General features: G+C 37.8%; 1 protein-coding gene across 2 annotated transcripts in view; it reads left to right on the plus strand.

The window, feature by feature from the left end:
- Positions 1-2,993: 2,993 nt before the first annotated feature.
- Positions 2,994-21,062, plus strand: part of LOC105511584 (chromosome unknown open reading frame, human C4orf22) — a 642,164-nt gene continuing 624,095 nt past the window's right edge. For both annotated transcript variants that reach the window (XM_011941743.1, XM_011941744.1), the window contains exon 1: positions 2,994-3,147. In XM_011941743.1, coding sequence (XP_011797133.1) covers positions 3,037-3,147 — 111 coding nt within the window. In that variant the 5' untranslated portion in view covers positions 2,994-3,036. The remainder of the gene's footprint in view (positions 3,148-21,062) is intronic.

The following is a 21,062-nucleotide window of genomic DNA, read 5'->3' on the forward strand; positions in this document are numbered from 1 at the left end:
CACCTGCTTGCAACTGGCAGCTGCACATTTATTGTGATGGCCATTTATTCACATGTGCCATATTCTGATTGTCCATTCAGGGGGAGTGGAGTTTTAGGGTAGAGGCTGATTTCCATGTAGCCAAAAATCTTGAGGGAATTTTCAGTGAGGTTGTTGGTAATGCCTTAGAGAGCCACAGAGAGCCCAAGTTTTTCTCTGTTCCAAAATAGTGGTTGTGGTGATCATACCCATTATCTATCCCATCGCACACTAATAGTTTTCAATCTTTATCAGCTGCAGACATCTGTCAACCCCAGTCCTGGGAGGAATTCCATCTTATACTTGTATTTCTCTCTTCTGGAATTTTCCCTTCACACTGTCAGTGACAAGGCAGGAGCAAACTACTGGATTATGACACATGAACACATTGTGTCTCCAGGACAGAGAAGCAGTGAAGCAGTGGAACCAGAACTCCAGCATCCTAGAATAACTGAGACTGTGAGGAAGTCCAGTGATCTCATCACAAGAAATAGCTCAAGTAAATTTAGTGTCACCATTATTACTAAGTGCAAAAAAGCTCTCCTTGGCTGATGATTAAGCAGTAGCCCTCATCTGCAGTCATAGATACTTAACAAGCAGTTGGGCAACACCAGACACAAATCTCTTGTCCTAATAGAGTAAGTATATATATATTTTTCCTACAGTTTGATAATGTATTAATAGAACATCTTAATAGAACCTCAAGTTCTTATTAACATAATAAGCAAAACATTCCCTTCCTATCATGTCAACAAACCGAAGTATGTTTTCTTTTCATTTTCTCAACTATCATAGTATATTGCCAAATATTTTGGAATATAAAATTGTAGAGCTTAATTTGAAACTCTTTTATATACTTCCACCAAGTAAGTACCTTAAATCTGGCATATATTTTGTTGTTCTTACATAACATATGTTTCCGCTCTCTTACATGTTGGAGTTTTATTATGAGTACATAATCCTTCTTTGTCCTTTTGCAAAGAATGGAATTTCTGGGATTGGTGCTAAATTCCAGGTTTCAGTCTTTAAAAATCTTGGACTTGAAGTAGGAATGCATGTTATCCAAAATAAAGTATTTCTTGATCATAACAAAGGCCTTGCAATGAAAAGAGAAGCTTGCTGGAACTTACTGATTTCTTTGTTGCCACCCTTTCATGTAATTTCTCAGGCACAGGTCTGGAAGTGGTTCTGAAGTTAAATTGAAAGTTTAGAAAAAGAGTTGAGTTATGCTTACTAGTAATTGTAGTATTACTGTGAGGAACAAGGATCAGTTTATGAATGTTCTCGATATTAATAGAGAAGCTGATTTGTTGAAAATCAGCCTCCGTGCTTTGAGTTAGAAGACATTTTTAGACTCATTGACTGAAAATAATGTCCTGATTGTTTAAATTTAGATGCTGTAGAGACTACTTCATCAAAGAGATGTGACCAAATGGCAAATTTAATGAGGTTTCTCTAAAAAATGCACAATCACAATTGATCATAATAGAACAATATATAGCCAAACCATGACCTCACATTTTACTAACATATAGATCCTTTTCATTAAAGTGCTGTATTTTAATAAACCCAAACATTCTCTAGATGCTTTACTGTTTCTTAAAAGTGGTGAAATCTTGATACAGGAGGATTCTTCTGCCTCAGCCTCCTAAGTAGCTGGGATTACAGGTGCCTGCCATCACGTCTGGCTAATTTTTGTAATTTTAGTTGAGACGGAATTTCACCATGTTGGCCAGTCTCATCTTGAACTCTTGACCTTGTGATCCGCCCACCTCGGCCTCCCAAAGTGCTGGGATTACAGGCGTGAGTCACTGCACCCGGCCTATTATTACTTTTGATGGGTTACCAGTGTCCAAGGTTTTATCTCCTTTTTGTTTTTCCAAATTCAATAATTAAATTGCATTCAAAAATAAGGCCCCAAATATCTTTAAAAACATGTCAGAATACATTCATTAAACAAAAAAAAGTTAGTAGCGCCCTAAAGATTGTGTCTATATCACTTAAAATTCGCAATTCATGACATCCTAATTTTTAAGATGACCTTTTTAAATTAGGAAAGCTAACTGAAGTATCTTACCAGATGTTTTCATTAAAATTTTGTTAGCAAATCTGTGAAAATCTTCAAGATGAATTAGAAATGTACTTAGAGAGCAACAATTAAAGACTTAGAATTGTATTACATGCTAATTCCCAAGGATGGTTTGTAAAATATTAAAATCCAAAGATTGGTTCTGAATATGTTTTGCCAGCTGCTATGTTGGATTACTTTAAATTCATATTTTGAGAACACAAAATTGTTCTGAAGAAAACCAAAAATCTTCAGCAAAAGACTTTATTTAATAAGATTTCACAGATATTTTATTCTTTAAAAAGGGCGGCTTCAACACAGCACAATTTTTCACTGTGCTAAAATAGTAAAATAAGTGAAAGCAAGAACTTGGTGCCAAAACAAAGTCTCCAAAGATATTTTTTTGATTGAGTTTCTTTCCTTTGGGAATTTCATAAATTGCTTCTTGTACACAAACATTAGCAATAATTTACCTTTGTTATAACTTTAAAAATAATTTCACAAATCATTATTTTATTATTGTCACAACACCATTTTGATAGACTGATTTTTGAGATAACTCTTTTTGCAAAATATCTTGGTATTTTTGTCTTGCATAACATTGTTTTAGAATGCAATTGGGAGCTGATTCCTAATATTTTGTCTAAATATCTGGGTAGTGTCACACTTTTTAACTTTGGATTGCAGTTTTCACCTCTCTGGTTGCTCAACAGTTCAGCGAAGTCTGAGTCGGTGGATGGGTATCTGACCTGAACTTGGAGTGGGTAATTCCAGAAAGTTTTCTGGAGTGTGGCAGAAGCCAGAAACTCTTCAACAAACCGCTGAGGGGTGGGATTAACGTCCGAAGCTCACACTGGCTTCAACTGATTGGCAGGAATGAAGTGGGTGGAACCTCCTGACCCTGCCCTCCTGCTTCCGTTGCTAGGGACGCTTCGGCCCAGGATACCACCATGGAACAGGAAGAGGGCCTGAAGGCCTTGGACAATATTGTCACTCAGTTCAACACCTATGAAGATTTCCTGGACTCGCAGATCACTACTGTGGACTTGTACTACCTGGAGGTAAGGGCGGAGCGCGGCAGAGTAGCCGCCGTTCCGCGTCCCTTGGTCCCTACTCCAGTCCCCGCTTCGTGGGCTGGTCGCCCCCTGGCGCTGCACAGCTCAGCTGTCAGGCTCCGCGGTTTCGGGACGGCGACACTAAAGCCGCTGGCGAGGTGAATTGCCAGGTCCTTACCGCCCCGCGCTCCCTCGTCCGGACAGAACTTGGACCCCTCGAGTCACCCAGCGCAGAAACACGTGCGGGCACACTCACTCGGGGGAGCCATGAATTTGTGCTTCTCGGCGTCCCCTGCCTCCTCCCAGCCCACTCCCCTTCTAAAGCCGCTCTCTGCGAGGAAGGAGGTCTGCTGAGAAGTCTCCGGCTGTGATCTAGAACGGACACCTGTTTCTCCCTGCTTTGCCAATTGGTATACTTTGGTATACTAAAGAACAGAAGATGGTATTTTTACACCAATTCGGTGTTATATTGGGCATTTGGGTTCATGAACTTCCACCTCACGCTAATTGATTCTGAAATACAGACATATTCCTGATTCAAGTTTATCGAGTTGATGATCACAACCAATTTTGATAGTAAAAATATACACACAAAAAAGGCGCGAAATTGGACCTAATGGGTTGCTTTCCTCTGCCCAATAGCCAGTCTCCACCTCCCCCCCCCCCGCTGCAGGGTGGTGGGGGACAGAGTGGAGTTCTAGTCCTCTGCCAGGGGAGAACCCAGACGCGCAGAAATTAACAAGCCACCGGTAGTGGGAAGCTGGGAAGTGGACGATGGCTCCCAAAGTCCCCGCATATTCCTAGCCAAACTCCCACCAGGTCCACTAAAATGGACGCTCACCTGGAGATTCGGCTGTGCTCACCATAGGACCCAGAATTGCCCTATCCTTATTTAGGCCAGAGAGAACAAGCGCCACTAAGTGGTGAAATGCCACATCAGTTTGGGAAGGATTTGCATCCTGTCACCAACTCCTCACACTTCTGAACTGCAACAAAGTAACTGCATTTTAGTGGATTAACACTTTTGGATTTCAAAGATTGGTTACAGTGGCCTTACACTGAAATATGGATTACAGGTTTCAAAAGTGTTATTCTTCAGTACACTTAAAAAATAAATGTAGATGGTATTTCCAACATAGCTCCTGGCTTCAAAAGCAAAATTTTACAATATTATACAGATAATATATTTAAAGTCATGAGAGTCAGTTTTATGCCTTGCATCCAAGACACTGAAAAAGTGGTGCTGCTAAACAATGTTTTCATCTAAATTTTAGAATGTTTAAATAAACAAAAAATGAAATATACACAATAAACATCTTGATAGACTAAAATCATCTTTGTAGCATATGTGGAAGATTGGCAAACTTAAACCTAGTATTATTAAGAAATGTTTTAATATTTTTTAAGGCACAGTTTTTCATGTGAGTATGGACCTAAAACATTAATTTTTTAAATATTTATTATAGGTTTATTTTGTATAAATTTATCATAATAAATCAATGGCTACAGAATAATAAGAACAGTCTTACTTGTTGTGTACATACTAAGTTCCACACTTTACCAGTTATAGTGCACAGATAACTTAAAAACTACAGATTAGAATAAGCAAAAACTGTGTGCTTTGAAACTTGTCGTTTCAAAATAAATTAAAAGATATAAGCAGTTTAGGCTGGGCGTGGTGGCTCATGCCTGTAATCCCAGCACTTTTGGGAGGCTGAGGTGGGTGGATCTCTTGCGGTCAGGAGTTCAAGACCAACATGACGAAAACCTGTCTCTACTAAAAATGTAAAAATTAGCTGGGCGTAGTGGTGCATGCCTGTAACCCCACCTACTTGGGAGGCTGAGGCAGGAGGATCATTTGAACCCCTGAGGCAGAGGTTGCAGTGAGTGAACTGAGATCTCACCACTGCACTCCAGTTTGGGCAACAGAGAGAGACTCCATCTCTAAAACATTAATATTAATTACAGATGAGAAATTACTGATTTATGTTTCAACAATCAGATTTTTTTTTGTTTTTTTGAGATAGAGTTTCACTCTGTTGGCCAGGCTGGAGTGCAGTGGCCCCATCTTGGCTCACTGCAAACCTCTGCTCCCTAGGTTCAAGCAGTCTCTTGCCTCAGCCTCCAAAGTAGCTGGGATTACAGGTCTGCACCACCACACCCAGCTAATTTTTGTATTTTTAGCAGACACAGGATTTCACCATGTTGGCCAGGCTGGTCTCGAACTCCTGACCTCAAGTGATGCACCAGCCTCAGCCTCCCGAAGTGCTGGAATTACAGGTGCGAGCTACCACACCCGGCCCATCAATCAGAATTCATTAAAGGTTTCCAAAATGGAAGATGGTAGTTATGTTTGGGGAAATGACAAAGAAATTTACTTTTACATTTGTCATTGGTTAAGCTTATTTTTGTTGTATTTTCATAAAAAATAAGATGAAGATTTAGTTGAATAATGATAATTAGACAGGTATATACATATGTGTGTGTGTATATATATATACATATGGATTGATTAATGACAACTTTTAAAGTGCTGTTATTTCTAGAGACCTACATTCTCAAATACTTTCTGTGGATGCAAGTTCATTGTGCACTTAGGTCACACAGAAACAAGTAGACTCCTTGCATTCTTTCAGTAGTCTAGAAAGCATGTTTCACAAATCATGGATCATGCTAAGTGAGCTGATACTTGTGCTTTTCCTATTTCTCTCTCTCTCTCTCATCATCATCATCAGTAACTGACTTTGATTTAAATGGAACAATTTTTAAAACATTTCATTTTATTGTAACTAACAAAATTGTCGATATTTATCATATACAACATGGTGTTTTAAATTATATATATATATATATATAGTGGAATGGCTAAATCAAGTTACCATATGTATTATCTCACATAATTATCATTTTTTGTGGTGATAACACTTACAATTTATTTTCTTGACATTTTAAAAGAACACAATATATTGTTATTAACTATAGTCACAGGGTTATACCAGAGATCTCTTGAATTTATTTGAATGAAACAATTGTAAACTATAAATAAGAGTAGCATATTTAATTAGAAGAGGCTAGAGTCATGAAACATTTTTGGTTCTAATTCTGCAATATTGTGTTTTTAATCAACTTGAAATTCCATTTTTTACCTGCAAAATGAAACAGTTGGACTAGTTTACATTCAAGTTTCCTAATGTATATAAAATGTTATGAGTTATCTATACTTTCATCTGATTATCTATGCACCCATGTATTTATCTAGCCACCTTTTTAGTTGATAATCCTTCACCAAGTGCCTGATGTAGTAGATATTGCCTACACTGTTAAGAGTTTAAGTAAAAATCTGTTCCTGACTTGACCTCAGAAACCTAATATATAATGCTTACAGTCCAGTCTAAGTTTTATTTATTCAGCAAGCATTTTACAAACATTTACTATCTTCCAGGTACTCTTATATTGTGTAGGGTATTATTCTGCTCCCAAAAGTTTTCAATTAATCTTTATAAAAAGTTAGTACCAATGATTCACATAGAAATAATCATATAATCTGTGCCAGATCCATTCTCTACAGTTCTCTATCTTTATCTGTGCCCCTGGACAATGACCTTCATGGTCATTAATCAGGAGCTTTTGGCTTTGGGTTGGTTTCAGCCAATAGGAGGTACCAGCTGGAGTTCAAGGGGCTGGAAGGAAGTGGTGAGAGGATTTATTCCCTGTCATCTTCCTACTGTCTGTGGTTTAGAAGCAGATACCTTCTTTAAGTTTGGTCATCTACTCATTCCATTAGCTACAGCACTCTCTCTGGGGTCTGGCAGCACTCCCTGCTCTAGGAATTGCTTCATTCCGTATCTTCTTTTATGCCAAACGGTGTTAATGGCTTCCCACTGTTGCTAACCCAGGGATGCTTCACCATCCCATATTTGTTTCCATTAATTTTGCCCATATCGTTGTAAATAGTGCTTTTATTCTTTTTGGTCATCTGAGTGTGCCAACAATTTGCTGCCATCACCCTGACCACTATATAATCATTTAACATCTCAGATCACAATAAGTACACAAATAGTGTATGAATCTAATAACCACACAACTTTTTGCATAATGCTTGCTTAGAAAGAAAGGGAAATATGGAAAAAAAGGGAAACTAATGCCAGTTAATTATTTGATGAACTAGAGAGGAGTAAGGTGGCTCAGAAGACTAAAAGAAGCACTTTATGCTGTGTACACTATGCTTTGCTTCTTTTACTGAATAGCTTCAAAGCATCAAAAGAAATGCATCACAGTATCAGCAATTAGATTTTCCTCTGCTAATTCAAAGAACAATATTTGCTCTGGGAGTTAGTATTATCTAACCTAATTAACTTAATTGCCTAAATCAATATAGAAATAGTTGAAGAGTTTTGGCAAAATTATTACAATATAATTTTCCAGGTTCTTTCTTAGTAATTCTTCTATTTAAATAAACACAGGCCCTTTATTTTAATAAAGGTGCCTGTGACCACTGGAAAAATAAAAGTCCTAATTAAACTGCTTTTCTCAGGTAAAGGATCAAAGAGTGTTAGAATTATTTAAAATGTCTCTGACTAATGGATAGCAGTAATGGCTAAACTATTTACAGAGATAAATAACATGGAGTTTCATTTAGGGCATTGTCTTCCCATTATTTATAAAATAGAAATGGGGAGGGGCCAGGATGGCTGATTAGAAGCAACTACAGTCCATGGCTGTCATGGAGAGGAATGAAAATGGAGAGTGAATTTGGCACCTTCGATTGAAATGTCCAGGTTTTCACTTTGGGACTTATTAGGCAATCAACTCAACCCATGGAGAATGAAGAAAAGCAGGGTGGGGTGATGGTCCACCCCAGGGGTGGGACAGAGCCGAAGATCCCTCATCCCCAGCCAAAGGAAGCTGTGAGTGATTGTGCAACCCTGCCTTGGAAACTACACTTCTCCCACAGATCGTTGCAACTCACAGATCAGGAGATCCCCTCATGAGGTCAAGCTACCAGGGCCTCTGTCCAATACACAGAACTGGGCAAAGTCTTAGCAGACTAGGCACTCAGGCTCACACAGGGACCCAGGAGTTTTTCAGTCTCCAGCCCTGGGAATCCTGCCAAGGTGGGAGTTCCATCCTTACATTCCCCTAGGAGATTCAGGAAGCCAAGCAGTGTCATTCTGCAGGCCCCACTTCCCCTGCACCTCACAAGCTAAGACCCACTCACTTAGAATTCCAGTTGGCCAGTGCAGCAGACTGGAGACTGGCTGAGATGGACAAATTCCTGGGGGGACAGGTGGCTGACATTTTTGCAGATTGGGCAACTCAGTTCTAGCCTTCTGGCTCTGGGGAGTCTAGGTGGCCCTGACAGGAGGAGTCCTTCACCCCTCACAATGCAGCACAGCTGCTGTTCCAGAATGTGGCCATACTGCTCCTTTTTTGTTGTTGTTGTTGATGGAGTTTCACTCTTGTTGCCCAGGCTGGAGCGCAGTGGTGCAATCTCGGTTCACAGCAACCTCCGCCTCTCAGGTTCGAGCAATTTTCCTGCCCTAGCCCCCCAAGTAACTGGAATTACAGATATGCACCACCATGCCTGGCTAATTTTTGTATTTTTAGTAGAGACAGGGTTTCATCGTGTTGGTCAGGCTGGTCTTGAACTCCTGACCTCAGGTGATCCACCCACCTCAGTCTCCCAAAGTGCTGGGATGACAGGTGTGAGCCACTGTGGCTGGCCCAGACTGCCTCTTTAAGTTAGACTCTAATCCATTCCTTCTCACTGTGCAGGGGCCTCCCTGCAGGAATTTCAATAACTCCAGCTAGGGTTATACAGACAGAACTCTGATCTCTCCCTGGGAAAGAGCCTCTGAGGGGAGAAGCAGCCAATGTCTCTGCAGTTCAGTTGACTCAGCCTTTCTAGTCTGCTGGCTCTGGAGAGTCCAGGCAGTGTCGATGAGGAAGGGTCCCCCAACACAAGACACCTGCTCTACCAAAAAGCAACCAGACTGCTTCTTTCAGTGGGCTCTTGATCCATCCATCTTGACTGAGGTCTCTCAACAGGGGTCCCCAGACACCTCCTACAGGAGGGTCTGGACCAGCAACAGGTCAGTACTCCACTGGGATGGAGCTCCCAGAGGAAGGAGAAGGCTGCCATCTTTGCTGTTTCACGGCCTTCACTGGTGATACCTTCAGGTAAGGGAAAAACCGAGGCACCTAGGGTCTGCAGTGATTCCCCCAACAAGCAGCCCTGTGGAAGAATGGCCTGATAGTTAAAAGAAAAACAGAAAGCAACAACAGCAACAAAGACCCTGTAAAAACTCCATTTAAAGTTCAGCATCTTCAAAAATTGAAGTTAGATAAGCCACAAAAGATGAGAAACAGTCAATGCAAAAATGCTGAAACTCGAAAAGCCAGAGTGCCTTCTTTCCTCCAAATAACTGCAACAGGTCTCCAGCAAGGGCACAGAATTGGGCTGAGACTGAGCTGCCTGAATTGGCAGAGGTAGGCTTCAGAAGTTGGGTAATAATGAGCTTTGCTGAACTAAAGGAGCATGTTGTAACCTGATGAAAAGAAGCTAGAATCATGATAAAACAATACAGGAGCTGATAACAAGAATAGCTGGGTTAGAGAGGAGCATAACTGACCTGATGAAATGAAAAACAGAACACAAGAAATTCACAATGCAATCACAAGTATCAATAGCAGAATAGACCAACCAGAGGAAAGACTCTCAGAGATTGAAGACTATCTTTCTGAAAGAAGACAGGAGGCAAGAATAGAGAAAAAAGAATGAGGAACAAACAAAACCTCTGAGAAATATGGGACTATGTAAAAAAACTGAACCTACGACTGATTGGGATACCTGGAAGAAACTGGAACAGCAGAACCAAGTTTGAAAACATACTTCAGGATATCATCCAGGAGAACTTCCTGAGCCTAAGAAGACAGGCCAACATTCAGGTTCAGGAAATACAGAGAACTCTAGTAAGATACTCCACAAGAAGATCAACCTCAACACACATAATTATCAGATTCTCCAAGGTTGAAATGAAAGAAAAAATGTTAAAGGGAGACAGAGAGAAAGTCCAAGTCACCTACAAAGGGAAACCCATTAGATGCACAGTGGACCTCTCAGTGGGAAACCCTACAGGCCAGAAGAGATTGCAGGCCAATGTTCAACATTCTTCAAGAAAAGAATTTCCAATCCAGAATTTCATTTTCAGCCAAGCTAAGCTTCATAAGCACAGCAGAAATACGATCCTTATCAGACAAGCAAATGCCGAGGAAATTCATCACCACCAGGTCTGCCTTGCAAGAGCTCCTAAAGGAAGCACTAAATATGGAAAGAAAAAACCATTTATCAGCCACTACAAAAACACACTGAAGTACACAATACACCAACTAATGACACTATGAAGCAACCATATAAACAAGTCTGCAAAATAACCAGCTAGCATCATGGTGATAGGATCCATTTCTCACATAACAATACTAAACTTAAATGTAAGTGGGCTAAATGCCCCAATTAAAAGACACAGAATGGCAATCTGGATAAAAAGTCATAACCCATTGCTATGCTGTATTCAAGAGACCCATCTCATGTGCAGTGACACACATAAGCTCAAAATAAAGGGATGGAGAAAAATTTACCAAGAAAAAAGCAGGGGTTGCAACTCTAGTTTCTGACAAAACAGACTTTAGAACAACAAAGATTTAAAAAGACAAAGAAGGGCTGTACATAATGAGAAAGGGTTCAACTCAACAAGAAGAGCTAACTATCTTAAATATATATGCACCTAATACAGGAGCACCCAGATTCATAAAGCAAGTTCTTAGAGACCTACAAAGAGACTTAGACTTTCACACAATAATAGTGAGAGACATTAACACCCTATTGACTGTATTAGACAGATCACTGAGACAGAAAATTAACAAAGATATTCAGGACCTGCACTCAGCTGTCGATCTAGTGGACCTCATAGACATCTACAGAACTCTCCACCCCAAACAACAGAATATGCATTCTTCTCATTGTCACGTGGCACTTACCCTAATATTGATCACATATTTGGAAGTAAAACACTCTTCAGCAAATGCAAAAGAACTGAAATAATAACTAACAGTCTCTCAGACCACAGTGCAATCAAATTAGAACTCAAGACTATGAAATTCACTCAACACCACACAACTAAATGGAAATTGAATAACCTGCATTTGAATGACTCCTGGGTAAATAATTAAATTAAGACATAAATCAAGAAGCTATTTGTAACTAATGAGAACAAGGAGACAATGTGCCAGAATCTCTGGGATGCTGCCAAAGCAGTGTGAAGAGAGAAATTTATAGCACTAAATGCCTGCATCAAAAGGATAGAAAGATCTCAAGTTAACAATGTGACAACACAACTAAAAGAGTACCAAGAGCAAACAAACCCCAAAGCTAGCAGAAGACAGGAAATAACCAAGATCAGAGCTGAACTGAAGGAGATAGAAATATGAACAACTCCTCAAAAAAATCAACAAATCCAGGAGCTAGTTTTTTGAAAAAGTTAACAAAATAGATAGACCGCTACCTAGACTAGTTAGAGAGAGAAAGAGAGAGAGAGAGAGAGAGAAGAATGAAATAGACACAGTCAGAAATGATAAGGGAGATATCACCACTGACCCCGCAAAAATACAACCATCAGATAGTATTATGAACACTTCATTGCATGGAAAATAGAAAACCTAGAAGAAATGGATAAATTTCTGGACAAATACACCCTCCCAAGACTGAACCAGGAAGAGATTGAATCCCTGAGTAGAACAATAACAAGTTCTGACATTGAAGCAATAATGAACAGCCTACCAATCAAAAAAAAGCCCTGGACCAGATGAATTTACACCTGACTTCTACCAGAGGTATAAAGAAGAGCTGATATCATTTCTAATGAAACTATTTCAAAAAGTTGAAAAAGGGAAAGTCCTCCCTAACTCAGTTTATAAGGCCAGTATTATCCAGATACCATAACTTGGCAGATATACAACAAAAAAAGAGAACTTCAGTCCAATATCCCTGATGAATATCAATCCAAAAATCCTCAATAAAATACTGGCAAATTGAATCCAGCATCACATAAGAAACTTTATCCATTACAGTCAAGCTTGCTTCATCCTTGCGATGCAAGGTTGGTTCAATATAGGCAAATTAACAGATGTAATTCATCACATAAGCAGAACTAAAATAAAAAAAACACATGATTATCTCAATAGATGCAGAAAAGACTTTCAATAAAATTCAACATCCCTTTATGTTAAAAAATCTCAGTAAACTAGGTATTGAAGAAACACACCTCAAAATAATAAGAGCAATATATGACAAACTCACAGACAGTATCATACTGAATGGGCAAAAGCTGAAAATATTCCCCATGAAAACCGGCACAAGACAAGGATGTCCTCTCTCTCATCACTCCTATTCAACATAGTATTGAAAGTTCTGACCAGGGCAATCAGGCAAGAGAATAAATGAAGGGTTTCCAAATAGTGAGAGAGGAAGACAAATTATGTTTGTTTGCAGATGACATGATCCTATATCTAGAAAATCCCATTGTCCCAGCCCAACAGTTTCTTTTTATTATTATTATTATTATTATTATTATACTTTAAGTTCTAGGGTACATGTGCACAATGTGCAGGTTTGTTACATAGGTATATATGTGCCATGTTGGTTTCCTGCACCCATTAACTCGTCATTTACAGTGGGTATTTCTTCTAATGCTATCCCTCCCCCAGCTCCCTACCCCATGACAGGCCCCAGTGTGTGATGTTCCCCTCCATATGTCCAAGTGTTCTCATTGTTAAATTCCCTCCTATGAGTGAGAACATGTAGTGATTGGTTTTCTGTCCTTGTGATCAGTTTGCTCAGAATGATGGTTTCCAGCTTCATCCATGTCCCTGGAAAAGGACATGAACTCATCCTTTTTTATGGCTGCATAGTATTCCATGGTGTATATGTGCCATATTTCCTTAATACAGTCTATCATTGATGGAAATTCAGGTTGGTTTCAAGTCTTTGCTATTGTGAATAGTGCCACAATAAACATACATATGCATGTGTCTTTATAAAGGCATGATTTATAATCCTTTGGGTATGTACCCAGTAATGGGATCACTAGGTCAAATGGTATTTCTAGTTCAGGATCCTTGAGGAATCACCACACTGTCTTCCACAATGGTTGAACTAGTTTACAATCCCACCAACAGTGTAAAGGCATTCCTAGTTCTCCACATCCTCTCCATCATCTGTTGTTTCCTGACTTTTCAATGATTGCCACTCTAACTGCTGTGAGATGGTATCTCATTGTGGTTTTGATTTGCATTTCTCTGATGACCAGTGATGATGAGCATTTTTTCATGTGTGTGTTGGCTTCATAAATGTCTTCTTTTGAGAAGTGTCTGTTCATATCCTTTGCCCACTTTTTGATGGGGTTGTTTGATTTTTTCTTGAAAATTTGTCTAAGTTCTTTGTAGATTCTGGATGTTAGTCCTTTGTCAGATGGGTAGATTGCAAAAGTTTTCTCACATTCTGTAGGTTGCCTGTTTATTCTGATGGTTGTTTCTTTTGCTGTGCAGAAGCTCTTTAGTTTAGTTAGATCCCACATTTCTATTTTGACTTTTGCTGCCATTGCTTTTGGTGTTTTCGTCATGAAGTCCTTGCTCATGCCTATGTCTTGAATGGTATTGCCTAGGTTTTCTTCTAGGGTTTTTATGGTTTCAGGTCTAACATTTAAGTCTTTAATCCATCTTGAATTAGTTCTTGTATAAGGTGTAAGGAAGGGATCCAGTTTCAGCTTTCTACATATGGCTAGCCAGTTTTCCCAGCACCATTTATTAAATAGGGAATCCTTTCCCCATTTCTTGCTTTTGTCAGGATTGTCAAAGATCAGATGGCTGCATATGTGTGGTGTTATTTCTGAGACCCCTGTTCTGTTCCATTGGTCTATATATCTATTTTGGTAACAGTACCATGCTGTTTTGGTTACTGTAGCCTCATAGTATAGTTTGAAGTCAGGTAGCATGATGCCTCCAGCTTTGTTATTTTTGCTTAGGATTGTCTTGGCAATGCGGGCTCTTTTTTGGTTCCATATGAACTTTAAAGTAGTTTTTTCCAATTCTGGGAAGAAAGTCATTGGTAGATTGATGGAGATGGCATTGAATCTATAAATTACCTTGGGCAGTATGGCCATTTTCATGATATTGATTCTTTCTATCCATGAGCATGGAATGTTCTTCCATTTGTTTGTGTCTTCTTTTATTTCATTGAGCAGTGCTTTGTAGTTCTCCTTGAAGAAATACTTCACATCCCTTGTAAGTTGCATTCCTAGGTATTTTATTCTCTTTGTAGCCATTGTGAATGGGAGTTCACTCTCTGTTTGTCTGTTATTGGTATAGAGGAATGCTTGTGATTTTTGCACATTGATTTTGCATCTTGAGACTTTGCTGAAGTTGCTTACCAGCTTAAAGAGATTTTGGGCTGAGATGATGGGATTTTCTAAATATACAGTCATGTCATCTGCAAACAGGGACAATTTGACCTCCTCTTTTCCTAATTGAATACCCCTTGTTTCTTTCTCTTGCCTGATTGCCCTGGCCAGAACATCCAACACTATGTTGAACAGGAGTGATGAGAGAGGGCATCCCTGTCTTGTGCCAGTTTTTAAAGGGAGTCTTTCTGGCTTTTGCCCATTCAGTACAGCCCAACAGTTTCTTAAGCTGATACACAACTTTAGCAGAGTCTCAGGATATAAAATCAATGTGCGCAATTGCTAACATTCCTATACACCAACAACAGGCAAGCAAATAGCCAAATCGTGAATGAACTCCCATTTACGATTGCTATAAAAAGAATGAAATATCTAGGAATAGAGCTAATACGGAAAGTGAATGACCTCTTCAAGGAGAACTACAAACCTCTGCTCAAGGAAATCAGAGAAGATACAAGCAAATGGTAAAACATTCCCTGCTCATGGATAGGAAGAATTAATATTGTAAAAATAGCCATACTGCCCAAAGTAATTTATAGATACAAAGCTACTCCCATGACACTACCATTGATATTATTCACAGAATTAGAAGAAACTATTCTAAAAATACATATAGAACCAAAAAAAAAGCTCACATAGCCAAGACAATCCTAAGCATAAAGAACAAAGCTGGAGGCATTATGGTACCTGCCTTCAAACTATAAGGTTACAGTAACCAAAACCACATGATAGTGGTACAAAACCAGACACATAGAGCAACAGAACAGAATAGAGAACTGAGCAATCGATCAGAATAGAGAGACAGAAATAAGACCACCCATGTACAACCGTCTCATCTTTGACAAACCTGACAGTAGCAATGGGGAAAGGATTCCCTATTTATAAATGGTGCTGGGAGAACTGGTTAGTTATATGCAGAAAATTGAAACTGGATCCCCTCTGTGCACCATATACAAAAATTAGCTCAAGATTGATTAAAGACTTAAATGTAAAATCCAAAACAATAACAACTCTAAAAGAAAATCTAGGCAATACTACTCAGGACATCAGCATGGGCAAAGATTTCATGATGGAAACGCCAAAAACAATTGCAACAAAAGCAAAAATTAACACATGAGATCTCATTAAAGAGCTTTTATATAGTAAAAGAAAATTAGAGTGAACAGATAACATACAGAATTGTAGAAAATTTTTGCAATCTATTCATCTGACAAAGGTCTAATATCCAGAATCTATAAGAAACTTAAACAAATTTACAAGAATAAAACAATCAATCCCATTAAAAACTGGGTAAAGGACACGTCTCAGAAGTAGACATTCATGCAGCAAACAAATGTATAAAAAAAAGCTCAACATCATTGATCATTAGGGAAATGCAAATCAAACCACAATGAGATACTATCTCGTACCAGTCAGAATGGCGTGAGAACTTGGCCATCTGTAGTTCAAGAAGAAAGTTCTCAGAAAAAGCCCAACCTGCCAACACCTTGCTGTTCGACCTTCAGAACTGTGAGAAAATATATTTCTGTGATTTGAGCTACCCAATTTGTGGTATTTTCTTGTGGGAGCCAGGGCTCCCACATGCCCATGCTGCTGTCCTGAGTGGTATTGCCTAGATTTTCTTTTAGAGTTGTTATCGTTTTGGGTTTTACATTTAAGTCTTTAATCAGTCTTGAGCTAATTTTTGTATATGGTGCACAGAGGGGATCCAGTTTCAATTTTCTGCAAACACACATAATTTATTTTATAGAGTTTTGTCCTTGCACAACATGAGAGCTGTTTACACTGTTTATGAAAGCTATGTCTTTGGTGTCTGGTCCTGGAACCTGAAGTCACACTGAGACCTGCAAGGGTAAGCTAGAATCTGTGAGGACAGACTGAAACCTCTGTCAGGTGCTCATGACCCTGCCAGCCATACAATTTTGATGATGGGGACATTCTGCAGGAGAAGCTGGCACCTATAGTCACAGAGCTAACCATGCACTTGACACAGAAGTTGGAGAAGCTTAAGGAAGAGAGCCTCCAAAAGCTAAAATAATATTGCTGCTCCTTCACTTCTCCTTTCTAAATGTATTACAAATGTCACTTGTGGCTCACCCTAGCATGTAACTATCCAAGGAAGTAAAATTATGGGAAATGAAGTTTCGGCTTAGATAATTTGATGCAATACAAATTTACTACATATGCCATGTTTTAATATTTCACAAGGAGAATATATTTATGTCTGACTTGTATAAATAAAAATTAGCACAAATAAAGGATGAGAGTTTCTCAAATTTTATAGCACATGCATAGCCCTGACATGAATTTTTAAAAAGCAAAAAAAAAAGAAAACTGAAGACTAACTTTACTTATGAACTGAATGAAAGAAATTTAAAATGAATCCAAGAATATATGTCAGAGTGAAAATAGTATGATTTGTTATAGGACTGCAAGGATGAACTCATGATATTAAATTTTAAAAAAAGGTTATTTCTATAGATGAATAAAAAACATAGATAAAATTCTAAAGCCACTCTTACTGTAACTTGGTAAGGATTATTTTCACCACTTATAGAAAAATGTCACACTCAGTGTTTAAACACTTGAATGGTTAGCATTATAATCAGAAACATGATAAAATGGTTGCTACTACTAGTAGTGTTTTATTGGCAGTCTAGTAGTGCAGTGCTGCAACTTAAGGAAAATGTCATAAATATTTGAAAAGAGTCGGAATATAATTACATATAGGCAATATGATTATCTACAATGAAAATACAAGAAAAATTAGCTGAAATCTTATAACAAATGAGTTTAGAAAGGAAATTAAAAGTTGAGTGAAAACAACTCTGTTCACCAGCAATAAATAAGATAATAACAAAAGACGTAAACGAAAATGAACACAGCCTCAGTAACATGTGGGGCAATGTCAAACAGTCTAACGTACATTTAAATGGAGTCCAAAAGGAACAAAGGGAAGGAAGGAATAAAATACATTTTAAATGGTAATGGCTAAACAGTTTCCAAATTTTATGAACACTAGAAACCCACGGAGCCAAGAAGTTCAATGAATTCCAAGCAGAATAAATGCAAAGAAAACTACACCAAGGAACATTTTAATAAAATCACTGAAAATGAGTGATAAAAGGAGAATCTTAAAAACAAAAGTAAAAGAACACATTATAAAGTATACCAAAGACAGCAATGACTGAATATTACTCAGCAATCCCATTACTGGGTATATACCCAAAGGATTATAAATAATTCTACTATAAAGACACATGCACATATATGTTTATTGCAGCACTGTTTACCATAGCAAAGACTTGGAACCAACCAAAATGCCCACCAATGATAGAATGAATAAAGAAAATGTGGCACATGGAATACTATGCAGCCATAAAAAGGAATGAGTTCATGTCCTTTGCAGGGACATAGATGAAGCTGGAAGCCATAATTCTCAGCAAACTAAGACAGGAACAAAAGACCAAACACCACATGTTCTCACTAATAAGTAGAAGTTGAACAATGAGAACACATGGACACACGAGGGGAACATCACATACCGGGGCCTGATGGAGGATGGGGGGGCAAAGGGAGGGAGAGCATTAAGACAAATAGCTAATGCATGCAGGGCTTAAAACCTAGATGATGGGTTGATAGATGCAGGAAACCGCCATGGCACATATATACCTGTATAACAAACCTGCACTTTCTGCACATGTATCCCAGAACTTAAAGTAAAAACTTAAATAAATAAATAAAAAAGAACCAATGCAAGCCATAGAAAAATGAATGGCACCTTTAAAGTGCTGAAAGATTGGAAAAAAGTCAAGCTAGAACACTATATCAGAAGAAAAGAGTAAGGTGAGATAATTTATTTTTTCAGCCAAAATAATTTGTTGTTAGCAGATACATATTAGAAATGTTAAGTGAAGTTCTTCGGGTTGAAGGAAAATTACATATCAGCAGGAAACTTGGATCAAAGTGAAAATGAATGAAAAGCACCAGAAATGCTATATGTGAATACAAATTTTTTTTTCAGTTTTACATTTCTTTAAAGGTTATTGATTATTGAAAGAAAAATAATGACATTGCACTTTGTGGTTTATAACATGCATAGAAATACAATATGAAACAACAATAGCACAAAAGATAGGAGAGGATAATGTTGCAGTGGGTTCTTATACTTGAAATGGTATAATATTATTTGAAAGTAGAATTAATAAGTTAATAATTCTTGTAAATCACAGAGCACCTGCTGAAAAGTAAAGTAGACATGTAACTAAAAACATAATAGTTGAGACAAAATGGAAATAAAAAAGAAACAAAAAAAAATAAATATCAAAGCAAATGGGACTAATAAAAAAGAAATAACAAGGTAATATATTAAAACCCAGCCATGCTGAAAATTACATTAAATGTAAATGATCTGAACACTTCAATTTAAAGGCAGGGATGGTCAGAATAGATAAAAGTTCAAGAGCCATATATGCCATCCCACGTTAAATATAAATAAAACAACTTAATGCAAATGTATTAACATTAATAGAATAATAATGTAAATTATTAAGATTAATATTAATAATGTTATATATTAACATAATAATGTTAAACTAACAATCTATTAATTTTAATACATTTATGTTAAATTGTTTTATAATTAATGATTTATTAATCATAAATTATGATTTATAAATAATGTTAATATAATGTTAATTTCATATTATCATTAATAGATAATTTTAATAGATTAAAAAGATGGAAACTATGTATCATACAAGCATAAAGAAAAGGAGAGTTATAATGTCTATATTAATATCAGGCAAAGTAGACCTCAGGACAAGAAGTATTTCAGGGAAAAAGAAGGACTTTTTAATATATGTAAATGAGTCAGTCAATACATTTTAATAAACATTTAGCCTACATGTCTCATACCAGATCCTCAAAATGCATTATGCAAAACTGATAAGAATGGAAAGAATAGACGAATTCACAATTGTAACTAGAGACATAAACATTCATTTTTCAGTAACTGATAGAACCAGAAGTTAGAATAAATGTTAAGTATGTAAAAGATTTAAAGAGCAGTCAAAGGTTGGGCGCAGTGACTCACGCCTGTAATCCCACCACTTTGGGAGGCTGAAGCTAGTGAATCATTTGAGGTCGGGAGTTCAAGATCAACCTGGCCAACATGGTGAAACCCTGTCTCTACTAAAAATACAGAAATTAGGCGGGGATGGTGGCGCACGCTTGTAATCCCAGCTACTTGGGAGGCTGAGGCAGGAGAATCACTTGAACCTGAAAGGCAGAGGTTGCAGTGAAGCAAGATTGTGCCCCTACACTCCAGGTTGGGCAACAGTGTGAGACTTTGTCTCAAAAAAATATATAAATAGAATAAGCTTAGTGCAGGAGGCGTCTCCCAAAAATAGACTTTGGGATGTGGATTTGTGTGCAGAAAGTTTACTGGAGAGCACTCTCAGAATTTGCACGTCCAGTGGGGTGAAGAAAGCAGGACTGGGCAGTCAGCAGCTCTGGAGGTGGAATGGTCTCTCAGAGTTCACATGACAATAAAATAAGTATTCTTTTCAAATGCTCATGGGACATTTATGAAGAGGGACCATATGCAGGGTCATAAAACAAGACTCAATACATTTAAAATATTGAAATCATACAAAAGTATGTTCTGTGATAGTAACAGAATTAAAACTAGAAATCAGCTACAGAAATACACTCCTCAAATTCCGAAATATTTGGATAATAAACAATGTAGTTCTAAGTAACTCAACGTCAAAAAAGAAATTAAAAGAAAAATTAGAAAAAAATTTTTTTGATTTGAATAAAAAAGAAAACAAAACGTATAAATGTTTGTTAGATATATATAAAGGAATCTATAGAGGAAACTTTACAGATTTAAAAATTTATATGGGAAAAGGAGAAAGGTCTAGAAATTAATAATAGTAGCTTCAACTTCAGAAGCTTTAAAACAATACAAATGGAGTCCAAGCAAGTAGACAGAAGGAATACCAGAGAGCAGAAATCAGTGAAGTAGAAAATTGAAAAATAGTAGAGATCAATGCTATCAAAAGTTGCTTTTTAAAAATATCAACAACATTGACAAACCCCTTACTATGCTGATTATAGTCACCCTAAACACTCAGGTCTTCCAAAGTCATACTCCCTTCTTGCGGTAGTTCTCTTTAAATTACTGCTTATTGTAGATTGTAAAGATGTGGCCACTTTAATCAATTTGGGTCAACTCTAAGAGACCATTCCACCTCCAGAGCTGCTGACTGCCCAGTCCTGCTTTCTTCACCCCACTGGAAGTGCAAATTCTGAGAGTGCTTTCTGGTAAATTTTCTGCACACAAATCCACATCCCAAAGTCTGTTTTTGGGAGACGCCTCCTGCAAGAAGCTCATTCCAAAAA

Source organism: Colobus angolensis, unplaced genomic scaffold (genome assembly GCF_000951035.1).
Source record: "Colobus angolensis palliatus isolate OR3802 unplaced genomic scaffold, Cang.pa_1.0 Scaffold200, whole genome shotgun sequence".
Taxonomy (NCBI): Eukaryota; Metazoa; Chordata; class Mammalia; order Primates; family Cercopithecidae; genus Colobus; species Colobus angolensis.